The sequence below is a fragment of the Lithobates pipiens genome, unplaced genomic scaffold (assembly GCF_037356315.1).
Source record: "Lithobates pipiens isolate NorthernLeopardFrog02 unplaced genomic scaffold, aLitPip1_a1.2 Scaffold_18, whole genome shotgun sequence".
In the NCBI taxonomy this organism is placed as follows: domain Eukaryota; kingdom Metazoa; phylum Chordata; class Amphibia; order Anura; family Ranidae; genus Lithobates; species Lithobates pipiens.
The window spans coordinates 4,179,807-4,203,714 of NW_027507758.1; the positions used below are offsets into that span (position 1 = coordinate 4,179,807).

General features: G+C 46.8%; 1 protein-coding gene across 1 annotated transcript in view; it reads left to right on the forward strand.

Annotated features, from left to right (window-relative positions):
• Positions 1–438, forward strand: part of LOC143986954 (ribokinase-like) — a 45,411-nt gene extending 44,973 nt beyond the window's left edge. The window contains exon 8 of the mRNA XM_077485370.1: positions 193–438. Within this exon, the coding sequence (XP_077341496.1) occupies positions 193–423 (231 nt within the window). The 3' untranslated portion in view covers positions 424–438. The remainder of the gene's footprint in view (positions 1–192) is intronic.
• The last annotated feature ends 23,470 nt before the right edge of the window (positions 439–23,908 follow it).

Consider the following 23,908-nt stretch of genomic DNA (forward strand, 5'->3'; position numbering starts at 1 on the left):
AGTATCAGTGGTGGGAAGGTGCTGCAGCGGTGAGTATCAGTGGTCGGGAGGAGCTGCAGCGGTATCAGTGGTGGGGAGGTGCTGCAGCGGTGAGTATTGGTTACTTTATTCAGGTTCCCTTTACCTGTACTGTACAGAGTTTGGTGGTCACACTCCCCGGTTGGGTGACACGGTGTTATGTGTATTCTCCAGGCGGAGATCCTGACGGGTATTTCGGTGAACAGCCGGGATGAGGCAGGAAGAGCCGGGCGTGCATTGCTGCAGCGAGGGTGTCACCTGGTCCTGGTGACACTGGGAGGGGACGGATGTGTCATCGTCTCTGAGGACGACCCGACACCGAAGCACATCGCCACCAATGCAGTCACCGCAGTGGACACCACGGTACGGATCATTCACCCCCATCCTTATTTATTACATCTATAAAGATGGCGGATAACACACATGGAGAGCAGTCAGAGCCGCTGATCGATCGTTCCTGTGATCTGATCATTGCACAATGTGCCACTTCTCAGCCAACCCCCGACCTCCCCAGGTGTAGCGGCTCCTCTCCTGAATGACCTCCTCTGATTTCACCAGTGTCAGTGGGAGGAATAGTGCCCCATCATTGGTGTCAGTGGGAGGAATAGTGCCCCATCATTGGTGTCAGTGGGGGGAATAGTGCCCCATCATTGGTGTCAGTGGGAGGAATAGTGCCCCATCATTGGTGTCAGTGGGAGGAATAGTGCCCCATCATTGGTGACAGTGGGGGGAATAGTGCCCCATCATTGGTGTCAGTGGGAGGAATAGTGCCCCATCATTGGTGTCAGTGGGAGGAATAGTGCCCCATCATTGGTGTCAGTGGGAGGAATAGTGCCCCATCATTGGTGTCAGTGGGAGGAATAGTGCCCCATCATTGGTGTCAGTGGGAGGAATAGTGCCCCATCATTGGTGTCAGTGGGAGGAATAGTGCCCCGTCTTTGGTGTCAGTGGGAGGAATAGTGCCCCGTCTTTGGTGTCAGTGGGAGGAATAGTGCCCCGTCATTGGTGTCGGTGGGAGGAATAGTGCCCCATCATTGGTGTCGGTGGGAGGAATAGTGCCCCGTCATTGGTGTCAGTGGGAGGAATAGTGCCCCATCATTGGTGTCAGTGGGGGGAATAGTGCCCCATCATTGGTGTCAGTGGGGGGAATAGTGCCCCATCATTGGTGTCGGTGGGAGGAATAGTGCCCCGTCATTGGTGTCAGTGGGAGGAATAGTGCCCCGTCATTGGTGTCAGTGGGAGGAATACTGCCCCATCATTGGTGTCAGTGAGAGGAATAGTGCCCCATCATTGGTGTCAGTGGGGGGGAATAGTGCCCCATCATTGGTGTCAGTGGGAGGAATAGTGCCCCATCATTGGTGTCAGTGGGAGGAATAGTGCCCCATCATTGGTGTCAGTGGGAGGAATAGTGCCCCATCATTGGTGTCAGTGGGAGGAATAGTGTCCCATCATTGGTGTCAGTGGGAGGAATAGTGTCTCATCATTGGTGTCAGTGGGAGGAATAGTGTCCCATCATTGGTGTCAGTGGGAGGAATAGTGTCTCATCATTGGTGTCAGTGGGAGGAATAGTGTCCCATCATTGGTGTCAGTGGGAGGAATAGTGTCCCATCATTGGTGTCAGTGGGAGGAATAGTGTCTCATCATTGGTGTCAGTGGGAGGAATAGTGTCCCATCATTGGTGTCAGTGGGAGGAATAGTGTCTCATCATTGGTGTCAGTGGGAGGAATAGTGTCTCATCATTGGTGTCAGTGGGAGGAATAGTGTCCCATCATTGGTGTCAGTGGGAGGAATAGTGTCCCATCATTGGTGTCAGTGGGAGGAATAGTGTCCCATCATTGGTGTCAGTGGGAGGAATAGTGTCTCATCATTGGTGTCAGTGGGAGGAATAGTGTCCCATCATTGGTGTCAGTGGGAGGAATAGTGTCTCATCATTGGTGTCAGTGGGAGGAATAGTACCCCATCATTGGTGTCAGTGGGAGGAATAGTGCCCCATCATTGGTGTCAGTGGGAGGAATAGTGTCCCATCATTGGTGTCAGTGGGAGGAATAGTGCCCCATCATTGGTGTCAGTGGAAGAATAGTGCCCCATCATTGGTGTCAGTGAGAGGAATAGTGCCCCATCATTGGTGTCAGTGGGAGGAATAGTGCCCCATCATTGGTGTCAGTGGGAGGAATAGTGCCCCATCATTGGTGTCAGTGGGAGGAATAGTGCCCCATCATTGGTGTCAGTGGGAGGAATAGTGCCCCGTCATTGGTGTCAGTGGGAGGAATAGTGCCCCATCATTGGTGTCAGTGGGAGGAATAGTGCCCCATCATTGGTGTCAGTGGGAGGAATAGTGCCCCATCATTGGTGTCAGTGGGAGGAATAGTGCCCCATCATTGGTGTCAGTGGGAGGAATAGTGCCCCGTCATTGGTGTCAGTGGGAGGAATAGTGCCCCAAGGGCCGGATAAAGGCAAGCAAAGGGCATCTGTCCCCCGGGCCGCAGTTTGGAGATCATTGATCTAGTTCTTTCCTCCCCTGCCCCCGCCCCCCTCCCCCCAATTCAATTAGATTGTGGGCTGTGTGATGAGGGAGCTCTGTGATTGGGGGGCTGTGAGATTGGGGGGGGGGGTCCTATGATGGGGAACTGTGTCATTGGGGAGCTCTATGATGGGGGACTGTGAGATTGGAAGATCCTGTGATGGGGGGGCTCTGTGGTGAGAGACTGTGTGTTTTTGGGGGGCTTTGTGATAGGGGGCTGTAAGGAGGGTGTGCTGTGATGGGAGATTCTGAAGTGATGGGGGGGATTCAGGTATAAGTGGCCTTTGATGTATAGGGGTGACTGTTATGTAATGGGGGACTCATGTACTGGAGGCCTTTAGGTTGAAGGGCCCCCCGTTTATAGGGAGCCTCTGATGTAATGGGACGTGATGGGGGGCCTCTGACATGATGGAGCACCTCTAATGGGATGTGGGGGGCCCTAATTTGATATAAATATGCCCCACCCCTGAGGGGGGGTCCAATAGCAGCACATGGAGAATAAATCAGTTCAAACCTTCTTTTATTTTATTCTGAATTATTATTATTATTATTCTATAAATCTTTACAAATGACACCCCTCAATAGAATCTTTCTGTTTAGAACAAAGACTAAATCGCGTAAGAGATTTCAGAGAACTTATCATTCAGAGTCTCACTCAGTCTACGCGTTTCACAATGTAGTCACTTCTTCAGGACTGGCATATAAACATCTGTGGGCATATTGATGATACATATTGGTCCATCTATGAAAAACTAACAGAAACAATAATACAAATACATGAACACACTTTGGGGAACACAACAACTTTACTCTTCATTTACACAACATGAGGAGGAGGAATGGAAAGTTTAAAGAGGAAGAGAGAAAAAAAAAACGCCCAACACACTCACTAACTACGCCACACCATCCCCCGAACCCGTCCTCACCCACACAGCACACATACACTTACCTAACATCCAAAACCAATCACAAAAAAACAAAAAACTTTAAACTGATTTATTCTGCATGTATTTCTATTGGACACTCCCAGAGGCAAATCATTAAAGTCCTACGATATATTATCTGGTTATACACTGGTTCATATACTGGGATGAGGCCCCCTAGGGACTCATTTTATTTCTTAATTTTGATTCCACCTACTTCATTTATATTCATATTTTAGGGTTTCCATGACTGAAAAAAAGGCGGAGAAACAATTCTCCAGAGCAATCTTAGTTTTATTTGCACACACGTTAAAATCTGCATTTTATGCTATAAAATTACTTTAACAATCCCCCTCCCCCGATCCTTACCTGCAACCACTTGTTACTGACCTTTGGCTTGTTCTTCAACTATGCTTCCTTTTGATCTCAACCCACAACCACTTACTACCAAACTTTGGCTCGTTCCTCTTCTACGCTTCTGCTTGATCCCTACCTGCAACCATTCGTTGCCAACCTTTAGCTAGGTTCCTCGACTACACTTCAACTTGATCCCTACCTGCAACCATCCGTTACCGACCTTTGGCTCTTTCCTCAACTACACTTGCTCTTGATCCCAACATGAAACCACTTGTTACCAACTTTTGGCTCGTTCCTTGACTACGCTTCTGCTTGATCCCTACCTGCAACCACTCATTACCGGCCTTTGGTTCATTCCTCAACTACACTTCCACTTGATCTCAACCTACAACCACTCTTACCAACCTTTTGGCTCATTCTGCAACTACATCACTGCTTGATCCCTACCTGCAACCTGCAGCTTTAACAACCCCCGTCCCCCCCATCTTTACCTGCAACCACTTGTTACTGACCTTTGGCTCATTCTTCAACTATGCTTCCTTTTGATCTCAACCTGCAACCACTTGCTACCAAACTTTGGCTCGTTCCTTGACTACGCTTCCGCTTAATCCCTACCTTCAGCCATTTATTACCAACCTTTGGCTCATTCCTTGACTACGCTTCAACTTGATCCCTACCTGCAATCATTTGTTACCAGCCTTTGGCTTGTTCCTTGACTACGCTTCAACTTGATGCCTACCTGCAACCATTCATTACCAACCTTTGGCTAGGTTCCTCGACTACACTTCAACTTGATCCCTACCTGCAACCATTCGTTACCAACCTTTGGCTTGTTCCTTGACTACGCTTCCGCTTAATGCCTACCTTCAGCCATTTATTACCAACCTTTGGCTCATTCCTTGACTAGGCTTCAACTTGATCCCTACCTTCAATCATTCGTTACCAACCTTTGGCTTGTTCCTCGACTACGCTTCAACTTGATCCCTACCTCCAACCATTCATTACCAACCTTTGGCTAGGTTCCTCGACTAAACTTCAACTTGATCCCTACCTGCAACCATTCGTTACCAACCTTTGGCTCGTTCCTCAACTACGCTTCCGCTTGATCCCAACCTGAAACCACTTGTTACCAACTTTTGGCTCGTTCCTTGACTATGCTTCTGCTTGATCCCTACCTGCAACCACTGATTACCGACCTTTGGTTCATTCCTCAACTACACCTCCACTTGATCTCAACCAACAACCACTCTTACCAACCTTTTGGCTCATTCCGCAACTACATTGCTGCTTAAACCCTACCTGCAACCTGCAACTTTAACAACCCCCCCCCCGCCCCCGATCTTTACCTGCAACCACTTGTTACTGACCTTTGGCTCATTCTTCAACTATGCTTCCTTTTGATCTCAACCTGCAACCACTTGCTACCAAACTTTGGCTCGTTCCTCGACTACGCTTCTGCTTAATCCCTACCTTCAGCCATTTATTACCAACCTTTGGCTCATTCCTTGACTACGCTTCAACTTGATCCCTACCTGCAGTCATTCGTTACCAGCCTTTGGCTTGTTCCTCGATTACGCTTCAACTTGATCCCTACCTGCAACCATTCATTACCAACCTTTGGCTAGGTTCCTCGACTACACTTCAACTTGATCCCTACCTGCAACCATTCTCTACCAACCTTTGGTTCGTTCCTTGACTACGCTTCCACTTGATCCCTACCTGCAACCACTCATTACCGGCCTTTGGTTCATTCCTCAACTACACTTCCACTTGATCTCAACCTACAACCACTCTTACCAACCTTTTGGCTCATTCCGCAACTACATTGCTGCTTGATCCCTACCTGCATCCTGCAACTTTAACAACCCCCCCCCCCCCCCATCTTTACCTGCAACCAATCGTTACCACCTTTTGGCTCGTTCCTCAACTACACTTCCGCTTGATCCCAACCTGAAACCACTTGTTACCAACGTTTGGTTCGTTCCTTGACTATGCTTCTGCTTGATCCCTAGCTGCAACCACTCATTACCGACCTTTGGTTCATTCCTCAACTACACTTCCACTTGATCTCAATCTACAACCACTCTTACCAACCTTTTGGCTCATTCTGCAACTACATCACTGCTTGATCCCTACCTGCAACTTTAACAACCCCCCCCCCCATCTTTACCTGCAACCACTTGTTACTGACCTTTGGCTCATTCTTCAACTATGCTTCCTTTTGATCTCAACCTGCAACCACTTGCTACCAAACTTTGGCTCGTTCCTTGACTATGCTTCCGCTTAATCCCTACCTTCAGCCATTTATTACCAACCTTTGGCTCATTCCTTGACTACGCTTCAACTTGATCCCTACCTGCAACCAATCGTTACCAACCTTTGGCTTGTTCCTCAACTACGCTTCCGCTTGATCCCAACCTGAAACCACTTGTTACCAACCTTTGGCTCGTTCCTTGACTACACTTCCGCTTGATCCCTAGCTGCAACCACTTATTACCGACCTTTGGTTCATTCCTCAACTATACTTCCACTTGATCTCAACCTACAACCACTCTTACCAACCTTTTAGCTCATTCCGCAACTACATTGCTGCTTGATCCCTACCTGCAACCTGCAACTTTAACAACCCGCCCTCCCCCCGCCCCCCGATCTTTACCTGCAACCAATCGTTACCACCTTTTGGCTCGTTCCTCAACTACACTTCTGCTTGATCCCAACCTGAAACCACTTGTTACCAACTTTTGGTTCGTTCCTTGACTATGCTTCTGCTTGATCCCTACCTGCAACCACTCATTACCGACCTTTGGTTCATTCCTCAACTACACTTCCACTTGATCTCAACCTACAACCACTCTTACCATCCTTTTGGCTCATTCTGCAACTACATCACTGCTTGATCCCTACCTGCAACTTTAACAACCTCCCCCCCCCCCCCCGATCTTTACCTGCAACCACTTGTTACTGACCTTTGGCTCATTCTTCAACTATGCTTCCTTTTGATCTCAACCTGCAACCACTTGCTACCAAACTTTGGCTCGTTCCTTGACTACGCTTACGATTAATCCCTACCTTTAGCCATTTATTACCAACCTTTGGCTCATTCCTTGACTACGCTTCAACTTGATCCCTACCTGCAATCATTCGTTACCAGCCTTTAGCTTGTTCCTTGACTACGCTTCCGCTTGATCCCTACCTGCAACCACTCATTACCGACCTTTGGTTCATTCCTCAACTACACTTCCACTTGATCCCTACCTGCAACCATTCGCTACCAACCTTTGGCTCGTTCCTTGACTACATTTCCACTTGATCTCAACCCACAACCACTCTTACCAACCATTTCGCTCATTCCACAACTACATTGCTGCTTGATCCCTACCTGCAACCTGCAACTTTAACAATCCCCCCGATCTTTACCTGCAACCACTTGTTACTGACCTTTGGCTCATTCTTCAACTATGCTTCCTTTTAATCTCAACCTGCAACCACTTGCTACCAAACTTTGGCTCGTTCCTTGACTACGCTTCCGCTTAATCCCTACCTTCAGCCATTTATTAACAACCTTTGGCTCATTCCTTGACTACGCTTCAACTTGATCCCTACCTGCAACCAATCGTTACCAACCTTTGGTTCATTCCTCAACTACACTTCCACTTGATCCCAACCTACAACCACTCTTAGCAAACTTTTGGCTCATTCCGCAACTACATTGCCGCTTGATCCCTACCTGCAACCAATCGTTACCAACCTTTGGCTCGTTCCTTGACTACGCTTCCGCTTGATCCCTACCTGCAACCACTCATTACCGACCTTTGGTTCATTCCTCAACTACACTTCCACTTGATCTCAACCTACAACCACTCTTACCAAACTTTTGGCTCATTCCGCAACTACATCGCCGCTTGATCCCTACCTGCAACCATCCGTTACCAACCTTTTGGCTCGTTCCTCTTGATCTCAACCTGCAACCACTTGTTACCAACTTTTTTTCCTCACTCCTCGACAATGCTTCCTTTTGATCTCAGCCTGCAACCCGCTTGTTACCGACCTTTTGGCTTGTTCTTCGACTATGGAATACTTAATTAGATTGCAATACCCTTAGGTGGCAATCAATCACCTATAATAATAATAATAATGTGCCACATCCTAAATAATCTGAGAAGGTAAGAGACTAAGGGAATAATGGACTTTAAAGGCACATATAAAAGTAATACAATTGAATAGTCTACATTAAAAAATGACAGCAAGTCACAGACAAAATATCATAATAAAAAATAAATAGGACTCAGTGTGGTTTCCCTGGAGGATATGATGAGATATACTTCCTGTGTGACCATACATGAAACATAGTAGATTCCACATGTCCTCCAACATACAAAACAGTTCTGCTCTACACGTTTCGTGACCTGAACAGTCGCTTCTTCAGGAGCTTGAATATTTATATTTAAAGAAATATACTTTAATTAGAATACATAGTACAACAACAAGGATATGTGTGTGTGTATATGTATGTATGTATGTATATATATATATATATATGTATATATGTAATGTATGTATATCATTTATATAGCCATCTTCACTTATACCGAAAGGGTTCTCAGTAAAAAACTCATAAGCACCAAACCACAGTAACAACCCCCAAAGAACCACCCGAGCCCTTGATGCACAGAGAGCGGCCGTGAATTAGCACATTGGTCAGGATGTGGGGACCAGATAGCTAGAAATATAAAATGTATACACAATAAGTAATCCAGAATGCATTTATTAATATGTGGATATATATAACTGGGTAGCCCTTCCCATTAGTAACGTAGCAATATAAAACTGACAGACATCCAATAGTACTGCAACCAGACTATATGGATTTCTTAGACATCGATAAGGAAAAACAAAGATTTCCCCAAATTATCTAGAAAGTTAATATTAGATAACGCCCCTGATAGGGGACATACTGTATCTCAGAAAAGTAAGCACACCCCTCACATTTTTGTGAATCTTTTCTTCTCTCTTTTCATGTGACAACACTGAAGAAATGACACTTGTCTACAATGTAAAGTAGTGAGTGTACAGCTTGTATAACAGTGTAAATTTTCTGTCCCCTCAAAATAACTCAACACACAGCCATTAATGTCTAAACCGCCGGCAACAAAAGTCAGTACACCCCTAAGGGAAAATGTCCAAACTGGGACAAAATTAGCCATTTTCCCTCACCGGTGTCATGTGACTCGTTAGGCCGCGTACACACGCGGGGACTGTTCGCTCAACTTTGTCCGTCAAACAGTTTCAGCGGACAGTCCGCTCAAAATTAGCATGGACGGACTTGGCCACACACGACGAACGAACAGTCCGCTGAAAACGTGCGCGATGACGTGAACGGCACGTACGACGGGACTAGAAAACGACGTCCTATACACTGCAATGCAAACTTCGGCGTGTAAATCCTTTCTGAGCATGCGCGGAACTTAGTTTGACGAACAAGCCTACACACGAGGGGACTGTTCACTGAAACAAAGTTTCAGCGGACAGTTTTTCGGAATTTCCGAAAAACTTTGTTCAGCAGACTGTCCGCTGAAACTGTCCGCTGAAAGCCCACACACGAGCGGACTGTCCGCCGAAACACTGTTCAGCGGACAAAGTTGAGCGAACAGTCCCCGCGTGTGTACGCGGCCTTAGTGTTACAAGGTCTCAGGTGTGAATGTGGAGCAGGTGTGTTACATTTGGTGTTATCGCTCTCACTCTCTCATACTGGTCACTGGACATCCAACATGGCACCTCATGGCAAAGAACTCTCTGAGGATCTGAAAAAAAAAGAATTGTTGCTCTACATAAAGATGGCCTAGGCCATGGGTGTTCAACCTGTGGCCCACCAGCTGTTGCAAAACTATAAGTCCCATCATGCCTCTGCCTTTGGCAGTCATGTTTGGAACTGTCAGTGGCTTGCAATGCCTCATGGGACTTGTAGTTCTGCAACAGCTGGAGGGCCACAGGTTGAGCGCCCAAGGCCTAGGCTATAAGAAGATCGCCAAGACCCTGAAACTGAGCTGATGAGACCAAGATAAACGTATTTGGTGTCAGATGGTGTCAGGCGTGTGTGGGGGCAACCAGGTGAGGAGGACAAAGACAAGTGTGTCTTGTCTACAGTCAGGCATGGTGGTGGGGGTGTCATGGTCTGGGGCTGCATGAGTGCTGCCGGCACTGGGGGGCTACAGATCATTGAGGGGACCATGAATGCCAACATGTACTGTGACATACTGAAGCAGAGCATGAGCCCCTCCCTTCAGAGACTGGACCGCAGGGCAGTATTCCAACATGATAACCACCCCAAACACTCCTCCAAGACGACCACTGCCTTGCTAAAGAAGAGGGTAAAGGTGATGGACTGGCCAAGCATGTCTCCAAACCTAAACCCTATTGATCATCTGTGGGACATCCTCAAACGGAAGGTGGAGGAGCGCAAGGTCTCCAACATCCACCAGCTCCGTGATGTCATCATGGGGGAGGGGAAGAGGACTCCAGTGGTGACCTGTGAAGCTCTGGTGACCTCCATGCCCAAGAGGGTGAAGGCAGTGCTGGAAAATAATGGAGGCCACACAAAATATTGACACAGCAAACTGCTGGCTTTCTTGTGCATCATCTTTAGAAGAGGCTTCCTTCTGAGACGACAGCCATGCAGACCAATTTGATGCAGTGTGCAGCGTATGGTCTGAGCACTGACAGGCTGACCCCCCACCCCTTCAACCTCTGCAGCAATTCTGGCAGCACTCATATGTCTATTTCCCAAAGACAACCTCTGGATATGACGCTGAGCACGTGACCTCAACTTCTTTGGTGGACCATGGTGAGGCCTGTTCTGAGTGGGACCTGTCCTGTTATACCGCTGTATGGTCTTGGCCACCGTGCTGCAGCACAGTTTCCAGGTCATGGCAATCTTCTTATAGCCTAGGCCATCTTTATGTAGAGCAGCAGCTCTTTTTTTTTTTCAGATCCTCAGAAAGTTCTTTGCCATGTACCTTGTTATACTAACGAGTCACATGACAAATGGCTAATTAGGCCCAATTTGGACATTTTCAGTTAGGGGTGTACTCACTTTTTTTCCAGCGGTTTGGACATTAATGGCTGTGTGTTGAGTTATTTTGTGGGACATCCTCAAACGGAAGGTGGAGGAGCGCAAGGTCTCCAACATCCACCAGCTCCGTGATGTCATCATGGGGGAGGGGGAAGAGGACTCCAGTGGTGACCTGTGATGCTCTGGTGACCTCCATGACCAAGAGGGTTAAGGCAGTGCTGGAAAATAATTGTGGCCACACAAAATATTGACAATTTTGGCCCAATTTGGACATTTTCACTTAGGGGTGTACTGACTTTTGTTGCCAGCGGTTTAGACATTAATGGCTGTGTGTTGAGTTATTTTGAGGGGACGGGAAATTTACACTGTTATACAAGCTGTACACTCACTACTTTACATTGTAGACAAGTGTCATTGTGTAAAAATAGCCGCTGATTACTGTGTAAATGACACTGGCAGGGAAGAGGTTAACACTAGGGGGCGATCAAAGGAGTTAAATGTGTGTCCTAGGGAGTGTTTCTAAGTGTGGGGGGGTGGAACTGCCTGGGGGAGGAGACCAATTGCTGTTCCTAAGCAGTAGGGGCAACAGATCAGTCTCCTCACCCCTGACAGAATGGGGATCTGTCTGTTTACATTGACAGACTTCCGTTCTGTCTCTCTCAGGAGCGATCGCGGTTGTGCCCGGTCGGACATGGCGACCACCGGGCACGTGCATCGGCTCCGTCATCGCACCCCCTAGTGTTCTTAGAGCGGCCAACGTGCAGCTACGACGGCTCGCCCAGGAGAGAGCCAACCTGCCACAGTATAAGTGCTAAGTGCGGCGGCTGGTCCTCAAGTATTTAATATTTAGTTGCTGCATCAATTCTTCCAATGATTCCACTGTGCCCATCCAAATCAATAAAACATCATCTATATACCTGATCCAGCACAGTGCCTGGTCCAGTTATCGGCTAAGGGTCATCAGAAAAGATCTCACGTTCCCACCCCCCCAGGTACAGATTGGCATATGCCAGGGGCAATGCCCTGTTCCTGGTGGTAGTGGGACCCAAGAAAAGTGAACCAGTTGTGTTTGAGGATATAAGACAGAAGTTTCAACGCGAAAGCATTGAAATCCCACTATCTACGATCTTGTTCCATAAGAAATGTTTTTTATGGTTTGTAAGCCTAAATCATGGGGGATACTAGCGAATAGAGCAGTGATGGTGAACCTTGGCACCCCGGATGTTTTGGAACTACATTTCCCATGATGCTCAACTACACTGCCGAGTGCCAGAGCATCATGGGAAATGTAGTTCCAAAACATCTGGGGTGCCAAGGTTCTCCATCACTGCTCTAGAGCCTCTAGGTTGATAGAAACCAATAATGCATCGGGGGGGATGGTTAAAGTGGAAGTAGACCCATCCATAAAACGTGCCGGAAATGTAACACTCCCATTGGTTGTGCTCTCAACTAAACTGTCAACCCATCCAATGGCTTGTGTCATAACCACTCACATGTGCAGCATCATGGCAGTTGTGGATTATACAGAGGTAACGATGGCAGCTTCCTTGGCTGAAAACGATGGGGGGAGGGGTTTAGTTACACTTTAAACCATCCAAAACCTTTGAGAAGATTTAACGTTTCTCTAATGTAGAAGGGAAGTCTGGTATCATGGGGCATAGGAAAAAAGTCCACGAATCTGCTAGCATTTTCAGTAATGGATCCAATTCCTGACACTATTGGTCTCCCTGGTGGTGCCTCTAAGTTTTTGTGCATTTTTGGAATGACATAAAATATGGCTTCTCTCAGAAAGGATATATTAAGATATTCTTATGTTTTTTGTCAATTAGGGCATCTATGTAGGCAGTATAGATGAGCTGTTTATATTGCTGTTCAAAATGGGAAGTGATTTCTGCTGTATTTGGTCGATACCACTCGCCATTGCTCAAAATGTTGAAACGCGTTGTTTTATACTGTTGGGTCATTGGCACTATATGACTGTATCCTGTCTTGCGTGTAATTGTGTTAAGGCTTATTGTTGTTGTTGGGTGGTATGATATTTTGTTTGTAACATGCTTTGATTTTTTAATGTAGACTATAAAAATATATTACTTTTATATGCCCCTTTAAAGTCCATTATTCTTATTCCTCAACTACTCTTCCACTTGATCTCAACCTGCAACCACTTGTTAGCCACCTTTGGCTTGTTCCTCGACTATGCTTCCTCTTGATCTCAACCTGCAACCACTCATTACCAGCCTTTGGCTTGTTCCTTGAGTACACTTCCACTTGATCTCAACCTGCAACCCCTTGGTACCAACCTTTGTCTCATTCCTCGACTACGCTTCCTCTTGATCTCAACCTGCAACAACTTGTTACCCACCTTGGGCTCGTTCCTTGACTATGCTTCCTCTTGATCTCAACCTGCAACCACTCATTACCAAACTTTGGCTTGTTCCTCGACTGCACTTCCACTTGATCTCAACCTGCAACCACTTGTTACCGACCTTTGGCTTGTTTACTAACTACGCTTCTGTTTGCTACTGGACCCTGGCTTGCTCACCTTCTGGTGGGGCGATCCTGAGGAACACCACCTGGTACCAACATGCAGAAAAACCCATCTCCACCATCTGGAACTCTGGTGGTGGTTAGTGCTTAGATCCCGCACCTCATCTGCCAGGGAGACCTGCTTTTAATTCCTTGAGTACGCTTCAGCTTGATCTCAACCACTTGATACCCATCTTTGGCTCGTTCCTTGACTACACTTCTGCTTGATCTCAACCTGCAACCACTTGTTACCCACCTTTGGCTCATTCCTTGAATATGCTCTTGCTTGATCTCAACCTGCAACCACTTGTTAACCACCTTTGGCTCGTTCCTTGAATATGCTCTTGTTTGATCTCAACCTGCAACCACTCATTACCAACCTTTGGCTTGTTCCTCGACTACACTTCCACTTGATCTCAACCTGCAACCCCTTGTTACCGACCTTTGGCTTGTTTACTAACTACGCTTCTGTTTGCTACTGGACCCTGGCTTGCTCACCTTCTGGTGGAGCGATCCTGAGGAACACCACCTGGTACCAACATGCAGAAAAACCCATCTCCACCATCTGGAACTCTGGTGGTGGTTAGTGCTTAGGTCCCGCACCTCATCTGCCAGGGAGACCTGCTTTTAATTCCTTGAGTACGCTTCAGCTTGATCTCAACCACTTGATACCCATCTTTGGCTCATTCCTTGAATACACTCCTGCTTGATATCAACCTGGCTTGCTCACCTCCTGGTGGGGCGATCTCGAGGATCACAACCTGGTACTAACTGGTACTGGTACTTAGAACCCGCACTTCGTGAGCCCACCTCATCTGCCAGGGAGACCTGCTTTTCATTCCTTGACTACACTTCTGCTTGATCTCAACCTGCAACCACTTGTTAACCACCTTTGGCTGGTTGCTTGACTACGCTTCTGCTTGATCTCAACCTGCAACCACTTGGTACCAACCTTTGGCTCCTTCCTCGACTATGCTTCCTCTTGACCTCAACCTGCAACCACTTGTTACCCACCTTTGGCTCGTTCCTTGAATATGCTCCTGCTTGATCTCAACCTGACTTGCTCACCTCTTGGTGGGGCGATCCTGAGGACCACAACCTGGTTCTAAAATGCAGAAAATCCCATCCCCACCATCGGGAGCTCTCGTGGTGGTTAGTGCTTAGATCCCGCACCTCGGACGAGCTCACCTCATCTGCCAAGGTGACCTGCTTCTGTACTTATCCTGCTGGTTCGGTGGGAGTCTCTTGACTGCTGTAGGTACTGGTCTCTGAGCCCGACCCCTGACCTTGATGGCCCAAACAGGAAGTTAGGAGCGCCCAGAAATTCCTGGCGGCTTGAAGGGTATTATTCAGGATCGCAGCATTTTTAAAGAGATAAAACGTGGGGGAAATGTTTGCACATGGGGCGGCACAGTGGTGTAGTGGTTAGCACAGTGGTGTAGTGGTTAGCACTCTCGCCTAGCAGTAAAAAGGGTCGCTGGTTTGAATCCCAACCACAACACTACCTGCCTGGAGTTTGCATGTTCTCCCTGTGCCTGCGTGGGTTTCCTCCGGGTACTCCGGTTTCCTCCCACACTCCAAAGACATGCAGGTAGGTAAATTGGCTTCTGTCCCAAATTGGCCCTAGTATATGAATGGGGACCTTGGATTGTGGGATCCTTGAGGGTAGGGACCGATGTGAGTGTGCAATGTACAGGGATAGGGACAATTGTAGACACTCACCCAGGTTGAACTGGATGGACTGGTGTCTTTATTCAACCTTACTAACTATGTAACTATTGCAGAGATCTACTGAATGTTTTTTTTTTTTTGCCCCAGACATGCCCTTTAACAATCCTGTAGCCCGCACCCATCTCACCTTTGGACCGTGTATAGAGGAGATGTCACCCCGGGCACATGTATACACCACCCCAGATGTGAGATGTTTGTGGAGAAAGTGAGTAGACAATTAATCATCGATGAACTCCGGGGCGATAGCGAGCCGTGCCCAGATCTGCTTCTCCTTTGTTCCAATTTTGTGGTTTAACGGTTACGGCATCACCACCCCCGGGGCCCCGTGACTCACCCCCCCCCCCCCCCCCACTGGTTTGTGTGGATCAGCAAGAAATCTCTCTCTGTGGTTTTTTTCCTGGTCTTTTTCGGATTGCTGCGTTTCATAATGTAATCAGCGCAGGTTGCGCAATGCGTACAATGGAGGCTTTTGTTTGATGTTCGGTGTCTGTGTCGCCCCGGGAATGGAGACGGACGCAGATGGTGGGAGATGAGCTGACAGCCCCGAAATTATGAGCTTGAAATTATGAGCGTGAGAAGCTTGTAAATCCGGAGTGGTTTGTTATCGTCCATTAAAACGGCGAGATGTCAGGTTACTAAACGCCAACCGATTCCAGCCGCGTTCTCCAATTACCACCAAACCAGTTCATTGCTCCCAATTATCACTGGTCTGTGAGTGGTAAAAAATAAAGTGGACCTAAACAAAAAAAAAAACATTAATGTCATATATTATGGGTTATCAATCCTTAAATGTGACGGCTGCATTCGTTTTCTTTTTTTTTTTTTCATAGTAATTCATAGTTAGTTAGGTTGAATAAAGACACCAGTCCATCCAGTTCAACCTGAGTGAGTCCAAGGTCCCCATTCATATACTAGGGCCAATTTTGGACAGAAGCCAATTAACCTACCTGCATGTCTTTATAGTGTGGGAGGAAACCGGAGTACCCGGAGGAAACCCACACAGACAAAGGGAGAACATGCAAGCTCCAGGCAGGTAGTGTCGTGGTTGGGATTTGAACCGGTGACCCTTTTTTACTGCTAGGTGGGAGTGCTAACCACTACATCACTGTGCCGCCAAGGCTTTTTCTAAGTCCATTATTTTTCAGCTTCCCTTAACCCTTTCGCTGCCCAAGCCATATGTTGTACAAACCTGGGGGGGGGGGGTCACACACAAGACTTCTGCCTGTCAGGCCACACCCCCCCAGTACTGGTGTCCCCCCCAGCGGACGTATGTTTACAGACCGACACGGTGGGTGCCAGCAAGCTTACAGTGCCGGACCTTCAGAGCCCGTACCGGAAAAGGTGGTTCCCACTCCGGAGTGATGTCATCGCGGCTCTGGCCAATCACACAGCCGGAGCACGTGAAGCGGGAAGACAGACGGGGGGGGGGGAGGGGACATGTCGGCCCTCTCAGCGGTGACTTTACAGCACTGGAGGGCTTTGTTTCTAGGTGAGTATTTTTATAATGTGTTAGTATGCGATAGAGCGGCACGATTCCTTAAAAAAAAAAAAATCGCAATCTCGATTCAACCCCCCCCCCCCCCCCCCCCCATCGCAATCTCTATGCAGAATTTCTTCTAATAAGTGTAGAGAGTTCTCTGCTCACTCAGCTGTCAAAAGAAAAAAAAAACAGTCTGCCAAGTTTCTCACAACATTGTCCAGGCTGGTAGATAATTAAATCTATATTTACTATAGATACTACAAACATTGTAACTTTTTGTTCTTAGATCAAAGGAATGAACTTGGTCTGTAGATGAGGGAAGTTTAACCACCTAATAACCACCTAAAGACTAAACCTTTTTCTGACACTTGTTTCTTACAAAGTTAAAATCTGTATTTTTTTGCTAGAAAATCACTTGCAACCCCCAAGCAGTATATATATATATATATATATATATATATAAAAGCAGAGATCCTAGGGCAGTGATGGTGAACCTTGGCACCCCAGATGTTTTGGAACTACATTTCCCATGATGCTCCACTACACTGCAGAGTGCCAGAGCATCATGGGAAATGTAGTTCCAAAACATCTGGGGTGCCAAGGTTCGCCATCACTGTCCTAGGGAATAAAATGGCGATTGTTGCAATATTTTATGCCATGCTGTATTTGCGCGGCGGTCTTTCAAACACCTATTGTGATACACATATTGCCACGCACGCCGGAGTGAGAGCGATAATTATAGCGCCAGACCTCCCAGATAGCAAGGACAACTTGCCACACATTTGTGGCGGCTTTGAATTGAAAGTCTTGTTAACTTGCGGCACATTTTTACTGGCAAGTTGTAGACTTGTAGAGCACTTGAAGCACAAGTTCTAATTCACAATTCTCCAAGTTGCAGCAAATTAGCATGGCACGTCCGTACATATAGACGTTATACAAAATACCCTACGCGTTTCGGAGAAACTAGATCTCCTTCTTCAGGGGAGTATGTACATTGATAATGGATAATCTATTGAAACAGGAAGTTAAGTATATATTAGAGAAAAATTCCCATATTCAAAAGTACATATATATGATATATATGTGACGTGGCACGTCTCTAGCAAGAGTAAAGTTGCAGTGGTGAGTCTACAGCAAGAGCTCTGCGAGTCTACAGCATGAAAATTCAGCCACAGTGCCCCCGTGTGGTGGGATGACTATAACACAACATAACTGAACCAGAACTTGCAGTAGGACTTGAAACAATGTGTGCGGGAGGCAATAATTCTACAATTTTGTGTGCCACATCCAAAGTTAGATTAAAATCTTGGAATACCCCCAAAGGTGGACTTTTAAGGCACTTAGAGTCAATGTCAAATTTTTTTAAAATACAAAAAAAAGAGTTTTTTTGTATTGAAAAGATTAAAAGAATACATAAAACAAAGAATACATAGGTACACTGATGATCCGTACATATACACGTTATACAAAATTCCCCTACGTGTTTCGGAGAAACTAGATCTCCTTCTTCAGGGGGGTATGTACATTGATAATGGATAATCTATTGAAACAGGAAGGAAAATATATATTAGAGAAAAATTCCCATATTCAAAAGTACATATATATGATATATTTGTGGCGTGGCACGTCTCTAGCAAGAGCAAAGTTGCAGTGGTGAGTCTACAGAAAGAGCTCTGCAAGTCTACAGCATGAAAATTCAGCCACAGTGCCCCCCTGTGGTGGGATGACTATAACACAACATAACTGAACCAGAACTTGCAGCAGAATGTTTGCAAAGAAAGTTGATCCGGAGTCATGTAATGCGGACTTACTGCAATTATGCAGCAAGCTTGTGAAGCCGGGATCGTGTATCAGCTTAGCAAGTCATTTTACACACTTGCAGCACAATCGCTCGCTATCTGGGCTCCTCCGTGACGCTAAACTGATGACCTATAGGGGGGCTTTTGAAGTGTTGCCTGTAGATAATAGAGGGTACTGAAGTTTGTCGCCTTTTTTTACGGGCGCACACAAATGTAACCACTTCAGCTCCGGAAGATTTACCCCCCTTCCCGACCAGGATATTTTTTTTTTTTTTGCGATACGGCACTGCGTTGTTTTAACTGACAACTGCGCGGTCGTGCGACGTTGTAATGGCGGCTATCGCGCTTTTTAGTGGGACTGCGACATTGAGGCAAACAAATCTGCCACTTTTTGGGGACCAGCGACACCAATACAGCGATCAATGCTAAAAAAACAATGCACTGTCACTGTACTAATGACACTGGTAGGGAAGAGGTTTAACATCAGGGGCGCTCAAAGTGTTAAATATGTTCCTAGGGAGTGCTTGCTTACTGTGTTGGGGGGGGGGGAGGTGCTTTGACTGGGGGGAAGACAGAGATCCGTGTTCCTGCTTAGCAGAAGCACAAGATCTCCATTTTCCCCTCTTACAGAACGGCGGTCTTCCTTGTTTACATAGGCAGACCACCATTCTGCCTCTACTGAGAGCGATCGGCGGGTCCCAGCGGTCATTTCATCTGCCAGACCTGACGGCGCACCCTAGACCCTGGGCATGAAATCACGTACAGGTACATGACTTCATGCAGGAGGGGCCGCCGTGCCCGCAGATATATCTGCGCTTGGGGGGGGCGGTCCTAACAGGGTATCTATTTACTTGGTGCAACCTCGTCTTTTATTCTTTACCAAAAATCTGAGTCGTTTATTGCATTTCTTTGCCCTAAAATTCAACCTTAGTGTGTTTTTTTTTTTTCCCTAAACCTTTCCGGTAATATCAAGTGACATAAAAAAATTGGAACTACCGCTATTTTATTCTCTAGGGTGTCTGCTTTCAGAAAATATATCATGTTTAGGGGTTTTATGTAATCTTCAGGCCTAAAATTATTATTATTATTATTTTTTTTTAAACAAAAAAAAAATGCAAAAATGTCTCTGGCAGCGAAAGGGCCAGGAAAAAGTGACAGTTAGAGGGTTGAGGCAAACCACTTACCACTGACAGTTGTGCTTACAATGATCAGTTTCTAGTTTATTTATGGAAAAAAAACTTTATCCCAAAAGGAAAAGAAAACTATTCCTGTAACTGATTATAACGTGTGAGCTGGAGTTTGTCTTCAGTTTTGTTATGTATATCTAAATCTGCTAGTCCATCTAACAACCCCCCACCCACCCCGACAGTGACAATGCTGCTGTCCAAGGTGCTCCTTCATCCAGAGTGGGGGGGCGCTCTAATACAGGAGGTGTATTACTGGTCACTGGGGCATATCTTTATCGTTAAAAGAATGTGGCAAGGGGCTGGGCATCTCTGGGGGCAGCGGGTGATACCTGGCACACCAGTAACTGCTGGGACTGGGAGGACAAAGCCTTGTCCCCCACAGAAGAGGAGGCTGCTGGGAGGTTGTGTCCCCCAGGCAGGCCGGATAGGGAGTTAGGAAGAATAGAGGACGGACTGGATGAGGGAAGCAGCAGCGGGACTCCTAGCTGTGCCATAAAGCCCACTACGTCTCTCCAACTTCCCCCCCCCCCCCTCCCGGACCACCCAGAAATAATTGCAGCCTCATGGCAGCGCAGTCAGCGTCCTCTGCTGTAGATCCGCTCAATCAGTACGGCAGGCCGGAGCCCCGCCAGGCTGATCAAAAGTATTATTAAATACGAGGAATAGGCGACCTGGCCTGTGGTCATAGAGCGCGGCCACACACATCATCCACCGCCGCGTCACGTCTCCGTGACAACCCAACCGCTTCATCAAATAACGAAACTCGGCCTGAGAGAGCTGAATGGCATCGTCACCCAGAAAACTGCAGGACGCCTCGTCCTCCCTTCCTACCTCCTTTTCTCTCTTCCTCCCTTCCTAACCTCCTTTTCTCTCTTTCCTCCCTTCCTAACCCTCTTCTTTTCTCTCGTTCTTCCCTTCCTAACCCTCTTCTTTTCTCTCTTTCCTCCCTTCCTACCTCCTTTTCTCTCTTTCTTCCCTTCCTAACCCTCTTCTTTTCTCGCTCTCCTCCCTTCCTAACCCTCTTCTTATCTCCTTCCTCCCTTCCTAACCTCCTTTTCTCTCTTTCTTCCCTTCCTAACCCTCTTCTTTTCTCTCTTTCTTCCCTTCCTAACCCTCATCTTTCTCTCTTTCCTCCCTTCCAACCTCCTTTTCTCTTTCTTTCCCTTCCTAACCCTCTTCTTTTCTCGCTCTCTCCTCCTCCTAACCCTCTTCTTTTCTCTCTTCCTCCCTTCCTAACCTCCTTTTCTCTCTTTCCTCCCTTCCTAACCCTCTCTTTTCTCTCCTTCCTCCCTTCCTAACCTCCTTTTCCTCTCTTTCCTCCCTCCTAACCTCCTTTTCTCTCTTTCCTCCCTTCCTAACCCTCTTCTTTTCTCTCTTTCCTCCCTTCCTAACCTTCCTTTTCTCTCTTTCTTCCCTTCCTAACCCTCTTCTTTTCTCGCTCTCCTCCCTCCTAACCCTCTTCTTTCTCTCTTTCCTCCCTTCCTAACCTCCTTTTCTCTCTTTCCTCCCTTCCTAACCCTCTTCTTTTCTCTCTTCCTCCTTCCTAACCTCCTTTTCTCTCTTTCTTCCCTTCCTAACCCTCTTCTTTTCTCCTCTCCTCCCTTCCTAACCCTCTTCTTTTCTCTCTTTCCTCCCCTTCCTAACCTCCTTTCTCTCTTCCTCCCTCCTAACCCTCTCTTTTCTCTCTTTCCCTCCCTTCCTAACCTCCTTTTCTCTCTTTCCTCCTTCCTAACCTCCTTTTCTCTCTTCCTCCCTTCCTAACCTCTTCTTTTCTCTCTTTCCTCCCTTCCTAACCCTCTTCTTTTTCTCTCTTTCCTCCCTTCCTAACCCTCTTCTTTTCTCTCTTTCCTCCCTTCCTAACCCTCTTCTTTTCTCTCTTCCTCCCTTCCTAACCCTCTTATTTTCTCTCTTTCCTCCCTTCCTAACCCTCTTCTTTTCTCTCTTTGCTCCCTTCCTAACCCTCTTATTTTTCTCTCTTTCCTCCCTTCCTAACCCTCTTCTTTTCTCTCTTTCCCTCCTTCCTAACCTCCTTTTCTCTCTTTCCTCCCTTCCTAACCCTCTTCTTTTCTCTCTTTCCTCCCTTCCTAACCTCCTTTTCTCTCTTTCCTCCCTTCCTAACCCTCTTCTTTTCTCTCTTTCCTCCCTTCCTAACCCTCTTATTTTCTCTCTTTCCTCCCTTCCTAACCCTCTTCTTTTCTCTCTTTGCTCCCTTCCTAACCCTCTTATTTTCTCTCTTTCCTCCCTTCCTAACCCTCTTATTTTCTCTCTTTCCTCCCTTCCTAACCCTCTTCTTTTCTCTCTTTCCTCCCTTCCTAACCTCCTTTTCTCTCTTTCCTCCCTTCCTAACCCTCTTCTTTTCTCTCTTTCCTCCCTTCTTAACCCTCTTCTTTTCTCTCTTTCCTCCCTTCCTAACCCTCTTCTCTTTCCTCCATTCCTTTCCCTCCTTCGTTCCCTACATTCATTAGTCTTTCTTTCTGTTTAGCTCTTCTCTTCTCTCTGTTTCTTTATTCTCTTCCTTTCTTTACCTCTCTTACTCTTGGTTCTTGTTGCTTTTTGTTCTCTTTCTCACTCTACTCTCATTTCTCTTCTTTCTTTTGCTTTTTCATTTTTCTCCCTCCCCCTTCTCTCTTCTTTCTTTCTTTCTTTCTCTCCCTTATGACCTCTTCTTATTACAGATAGAGGAAGTCTCAGTAGCAGGCTAGGTCTCGTACACCATACAATACAACAGAGATTGCTCCTTCCCTCCTTCCTGTCTCTGTCTCTTTTTCCTTCCCTCCTTCCTGTCTCTTTCTGTCTTTCTCTTTTTCCTTCCCTACCTCCTGTCTCTTTCTCTCTTTCCTTTCCTACTTTCTGTCTCTTTCTCTCTTTCCTTTGCCCTTCCTGCCTCTTTCTCACTTTCCTTCCCTCCTTCCAGTCTCTTTCTCTCTTTACTTCCCTCCTTCCTGTCTCTTTCTCTCTTTACTTCCATCCTTCCTGTCTCTTTCTCTCTTTACTTCCATCCTTCCTGTCTCTTTCTCTCTTTACTTCCATCCTTCCTGTCTCTTTCTCTCTTTACTTCCATCCTTCCTGTCTCTTTCTCTCTTTACTTCCCTCCTTCCTGTCTCTTTCTCTCTTTACTTCCATCCTTCCTGTCTCTTTCTCTCTTTACTTCCATCCTTCCTGTCTCTTTCTCTCTTTACTTCCCTACTTCCTGTCTCTTTCTCTCTTTACTTCCCTACTTTCTGTTTTCTTCTCTCTTTCCTTCCCTACTTTCTGTCTTTTTCTCTCTCTCTTTCCTTCCCTCCTTCCTGTCCCTGTCTTTTTTTCCTTCCCTACTTCCTGTCTCTTTCTCTCTTTCCTTCCCTACTTCCTGTCTCTTAATCTCTTTCCTTTCCTACTTTCTGTCTCTTTCTCTCTTTCCTTCCCTACTTCCTGTCTCTATCCTGTGAAGACCGAGACCCATGAAGGCCGAGTCCAGAATGTAGGGCAGGAGAAGGAGTTGCCCAAATCTTGTGGAGTTAAACCAGAGGTGGTTGGTTGCTAGGACACAGGGCGGTCCAAAGCAACCAATAACCAGCTTGCTAATATGGAAAGTCAATCTGCTGGCTCCCATTCCTGGCCTCTGTCCAGAACTGTGATGCCTTCTGCTCTCGGCTGTGAGGTAATGCACTCCTGATCCCTGCATTCTGAGTCTGACACACTCCTGATCCCTGCATTCTGAGTCTAATGCACTCCTGATCCCTGCATTCTGAGTCTGACACACTCCTGATCCCTGCATTCTGAGTCTGACACACTCCCGATCCCTGCATTCTGAGTCTAACACACTCCTGATCCCTGCATTCTGAGTCTGACACACTCCCGATCCCTGCATTCTGAGTCTAACACACTCCTGATCCCTGCATTCTGAGTCTAATGCACTCCTGATCCCTGCATTCTGAGTCTGACACACTCCTGATCCCTGCATTCTGAGTCTAACACACTCCTAATCCCTGCATTCTGAGTCTGACACACTCCTGATCCCTGCATTCTGAGTCTGACACACTCCCGATCCCTGCATTCTGAGTCTAACACACTCCTGATCCCTGCATTCTGAGTCTGACACACTCCCGATCCCTGCATTCTGAGTCTAACACACTCCTGATCCCTGCATTCTGAGTCTAATGCACTCCTGATCCCTGCATTCTGAGTCTGACACACTCCTGATCCCTGCATTCTGAGTCTGACACACTCCTGATCCCTGCATTCTGAGTCTAACACACTCCTGATCCCTGCATTCTGAGTCTGACACACTCCTGATCCCTGCATTCTGAGTCTGACA